The sequence below is a fragment of the Bactrocera latifrons genome, unplaced genomic scaffold (assembly GCF_001853355.1).
Source record: "Bactrocera latifrons isolate USDA-ARS-PBARC rearing strain unplaced genomic scaffold, ASM185335v1 scaffold_442, whole genome shotgun sequence".
In the NCBI taxonomy this organism is placed as follows: Eukaryota; Metazoa; Arthropoda; class Insecta; order Diptera; family Tephritidae; genus Bactrocera; species Bactrocera latifrons.
Window position 1 is genome coordinate 90,503 of NW_017537093.1, and position 5,111 is coordinate 95,613.

The 5,111-nt window shown below is 33.3% G+C and overlaps 1 protein-coding gene across 10 annotated transcripts in view; it reads left to right on the forward strand.

Moving 5' to 3' along the window:
- The window catches only part of LOC108972984, a 116,156-nt gene that overhangs the window by 57,988 nt on the left and 53,057 nt on the right, over positions 1 to 5,111 (forward strand). For all 10 annotated transcript variants that reach the window (XR_001993688.1, XM_018939961.1, XM_018939958.1 and 7 more), the window contains 5 exons: positions 731 to 908; positions 997 to 1,243; positions 2,477 to 2,521; positions 2,605 to 2,681; positions 3,568 to 3,669. Coding sequence is in view for 9 of the 10 variants with exons in the window: in XM_018939961.1 (XP_018795506.1) it covers positions 731 to 908; positions 997 to 1,243; positions 2,477 to 2,521; positions 2,605 to 2,681; positions 3,568 to 3,669 (649 nt within the window). In the remaining variant the exon portion in view is untranslated. The remainder of the gene's footprint in view (positions 1 to 730; positions 909 to 996; positions 1,244 to 2,476; positions 2,522 to 2,604; positions 2,682 to 3,567; positions 3,670 to 5,111) is intronic.

Sequence of the window (5,111 nt, forward strand, 5' to 3'; positions counted from 1 at the left end):
TTGGCAAGATTTGCATCGCATTGGGTTGGGGTAATAGGGTTTTACTTTTGCACTTCTCCAAGATACTTCTACCTTTTCAGGTAACTCAAAAAGATCAAATTTTGGGCAATTTGGTTATTTTTTACCAACAGCAATTGAGATGATTTCTTTGCTAATAGCTTCTAAGGCTTTGTGTACAGCGAAGCAAGAATACTTCGAAATTGGCTTGTTTGAATCCGTTGCACTAATGATAATATATTTCGGGTTTTCTTTCTTGGCCTGCGACAGGTCAGGAAAGTTGAGGGGGAGTAGGTGGGTTTCTTTCTTTTTGGCTGGGATCCAGAGGCAAGCAATGCAAACCTGTTATCCCCAAGGTTGGGCGGCCCGGGGGCCATATTAAACAAATCTTCACACTTGATGCACTTATCTGCAATATACTTATGAATTCAAAGAATACAAGAAGATTTCTAAATGTAAACACGTGTACGTATCCGAAAATGAACGATGCGTAAAGAGCGAAACACGACTTCTCAGAGCGAGCACTTGTCGAAAACTGAAAAAAATAAAACATTTTATTATTTCATGCGATTACTTTTAGATATTTTAAAAGCATGTAAAAAAAGTAAAAGTAAAACTACAACCTGGTGGAAACTGTCATTAACATCTTTTCCGATATTTACCTATTTTTAAGATAATATTTATTGTTATTTACGTTTTGACATTTTATTTATTTTAATATACTTAATATTAGACATTTAAACTCCGAACATAATTTGGACGATCGGTCCACAGCACAAGCACGAGTTCAAATGCAAGTCGTATCACAGCTGGAAGTTCACTTGCAGAAGGAGCGCGATCGATTACAGGCTATGATGCATCATCTTTATTTAACAAAACAATTTTTAAATACTGAAAAGATCGAGTCGAAGGTGAGTTGAAAGAAAGCTACATGAAAAAATTTTATCGAAGAAGAAATTTATACCTTGAGATGACTACACAATACCGTTTCTTATTAAGGAACCATTGGAATCGCCTTATAGCAATATCTCAGCCAGCCTGAGTCCAACGACTATGGGGTCGGTAATGCCAATGGCGGCACCGCAAGTAACTAACTTACAAGGTGTAACTAATTTGAACATGTCGATAAATGGGAATAGCACTCGTACCATACCAGTCACGATTAGCTCACCTATTCTGACCACGGCTAACATATCTGCGATTAGAAAGCGAATCAGCGATAAAAGCGCCATTTCCCTAACGGGTGGTAAGTTTCCAAATTAACAACCATTTTTGATTGATGTTATGTACATAATAGATGGTTGAAAATGTGTGAATAACATTCTCATATTAACAGAAATTTTTAATCAGTTATAAAACATATGAAAAACTATATTATTTTCAATCGCCAGCAAAAATTAAGTCGACTATCAAACCCTAATATACTTGTATATGGAACAAAAACAAATAGTACCACTCCATCTCAGAAAGAGATAACTTCGCCCTCACTCCAATCAGTCCATTAATTGATCACGAATCCATTTATGATATGGATAACGATTTTAGTTTCTCAATTTTACAGAATTGTAAATTAAATTGTAAAATGTTTTTATACGTAGTGAATAAGAAGTCTGACTTTTTTGAACTTTTAAGATTTTAATTAGAACTTTTGTAAAGAAAAAACACGATTTTTTTGTCAAAATAACTCTTCGTCCTTACCTCATAAGTTATATAAAAAAGTGTGTGTGTGTGTCTAAAACGATTGGTGCAGTAGTTTTAAAGTTATGAAGAGTGCCGACTCTATAAACGGGAATTTCGGGGAACATTTTTGAGCACAGAAATGCTAGTAATTTCATCAAAATTATATTCAGTAAAAAAAAATTTAAATAATATTTTTTGTCTGTAAATTATTTTATTTTATAAAAGTATAAACATATAATCATTAAATGAGGTTTCGACTTGACTTGACAGAAATTCGAGAAGCAAAAATGAATTGTAAACGGAATGGCTATTTGTGTTGATCTACCGAGCAGTTTCAAACTACTGTGGTTTGCGAAAAACATATTTTAAGTTTTACGATTCACTTCGTCAGTCTCGAGCATACCAGAGCGACCAAGAACCCTTTGCAAATTAACGACTCCCAAAGTATTTGTCGGATTCACTTCAAATTTTCAAAGAAAATTACTTTCTAAAACTTTAATTAGATATGTTCAAATACATTTTCTTAAAGATATTATAATTCCATATTAAAAATAAGTGAAACCTCACTAGCTCAGAAACTAGTAAAAGTGCGCAAAATTCTAACATAATGGGAACCAAATTCCAAAAGCCAAAAATTGTATGCATCACTTTGCATTAAATAATTTTAACTTAAAGATTAAGTATATGCAAATTGCTATTCTAACTTTCGGATTATTTTTATTATTATTATTTTTTTAAGCAAAGATTTTTTTGTTGAGTGAGCAAAAACAAAAGTCAATAAATTTACAATGCCTTGCAGGTTTGCCTTATATGTTGGAAAGAGCCGGTTTGGATGTCCAACAAGGTAACAATATTTTGTACATTCGAAAAGACCGGATTTTCTAGTTTATTCGTAATTAATTTTATACATTTTATATATTCTTTCAGAAATACACCGAAATCGAGAATTTTATAAAAATGCTGATGTACGACCTCCATTCACATATGCTTCACTGATACGGCAGGTAACTTAAGTATACATAATTATGTAAATATAAATACCGACAAACACGAAAAAAAATCAACAGAAATTAGAATCTGTTACTACCAGCTATCGGTTAAATCGCCAATTAATTACAAAACAGCGCTACCATAGATTTTTGTTAAAGATTCTATGAATTTATTAAGGCCTAATCTACAATTCTAACTAAAACTCTTGCTCCTTACGAAACTCATTAAGATTGAAGAAATCCGGAATCCATTCTGTATTTATTTCTGAAAACGAATTTTGCTACTGAAACGTATTTATCTGTAGTTGATTGTACAGTCGCTTAGGAATAAAACCACACATTTAACACATTTTCTACATGTACGATGACCAACATAAATCGGCTATGTTTTTGTAATGTGTAAAACTAGACATTGAATCAGCGTGACTACACTTTCTATCGCATTTTACCCTTTATAACACAGCTTTTGGAATTGATAATTATTTCCTTTATTCTGGCAATGTATTCACGCAATTAGTTTCGTGCAATAAAAGCATATTAGAAGAAACGATTCCCTTCCCTCTTTTGTAGTTATCGTTATTTGCAGGTGGAGCCAAGAGAGGGGCCATACTCTACTAAATACAAACATTTCTTGGTAATGCATTATCATGCCTTTGCGAACCAAGCGAACTTACTATAATTTATGTATATTGGTCGCCGCCTTAACAAATTTTCGATAGGCTGAAAGCGCTTCGTCGACACATGAGAATCTTTTGATCCACACTTAGAAGGATTAGTGATCGCAACTGCGCAACTTTTATCATTATGATAAGATTGTTTCAATTGAGCCCATTTTAAATATATAAATTACTTTAGTGCTTTTTTGCTATATTTTTACAGTTTTTCTTTAATATATTTCAAGTCTATTATAGAGTCACCTGACAAGCAATTAACTTTAAACGAAATTTATAACTGGTTTCAAAACACATTCTGCTATTTTCGGCGCAATGCTGCAACTTGGAAAGTAAGTAAGAAAATTTTATCATTGAGGCATATAATTTTTGGAACCATATGTTCGAGCCCTAATTCGTATCAAACATGCATATTAGGACATACCATAAAACTCTATGTAACGAAATTTCACAGAACAAGGACGTGATACTTTTTAAGTAATAAAACGTTTTCGTTATACAACGAGAAGGCATATTACGACCAATATTCTAGAAATAATTACTTTAATTTAAGTTATTTCAAAAACGTGATACATTCGATTTTAAAAAGTCAAAATAAGTTATTTTTGCTTGACGTTTTTTACTTTGCCAATAAAATCGTTTAACTGATTAACTTCAGAAATGTTTCTAACAAACTTCCCGCCGGAGTTTCTGAAGAAGATAAGCAGTGAGCTCTCTCACTGATGGGGAGGGAAGGTTGGAGGGGAAGTTTTCCAGCAATTCAAGCTTTAGTCTACCAGACTACTGTATAGAAGTGGCTGCTACTAAGGCAGCAGTAGACGTACTGCTACGAAGTGCATCCTCTTTTACGGAAGTGAGCATTCACTTCAACAGCAGTAGCGATAACAGTTACCGGTAATACAAACGCTGAGTTCGCTAAGTGTACGGTCAAAGCTGGTCAAGGAATGTCGGTCCTGACTAAAAATAAATCCTGGTAACTGCATAGCTGATGAGTTAGAAAGGGGGATATTATATCGCTGCCTTGGATATTAGTCTTTGTCAAATTTCGTAAAGATACTTTATCAAAGTTTTCCAAAATCCTTGGACAATAATTCGTAATGTCAATTTTGTACAGATAACTTATGAAATTAAAAAAGGTTTCCATACAAAGGCTTTATTTTGATCGATTAGTTTGTGTGGCAGCTGTAGTAGTATAGAAAATCATTTGTGCAAAAATTCAGATCGATATCTCAAAAGCTGAAGGACTACTTTGCTTTTAAACAAACAGGTAGACAGACGCATAGAGCGAAATCAACCTTGGTCGCCATCATGAGCTGAATGATGTGTTGTGTGAAAAGCAGAGATGGTCGCTTCACAAAGCTGAAGCGAAGCAAACAAATTTTGGTATTTTTTACGTTATAACGAATTATCGTTAAATGGATTTCGTTATGTAGAGTTTTCACTGTATGTACATATGTATATCGTCACCTGAAATGCAAAATAACGTAACAACATTTTCTGAAATTTACAGTGGCATGAATGAAACACGAAATAAAATGGAACATGAGTGAAAAACAAAAATTTATATTGAATAAAACTGGTTTATATTGGAGCGCAGAACCTGAACATGTTGAACATATGATATTATGTACAGTAGAGGCCCGCTAATCCGGATCAATTAAAACCGGCCCCTATCCGGAATATAAGGGAATCCGGATAACCAAAGACATATCAGAACGATGTATTAAGAAAAAATATTTATAAATTTCTGTTTGTTTATTATAACAAATAATAC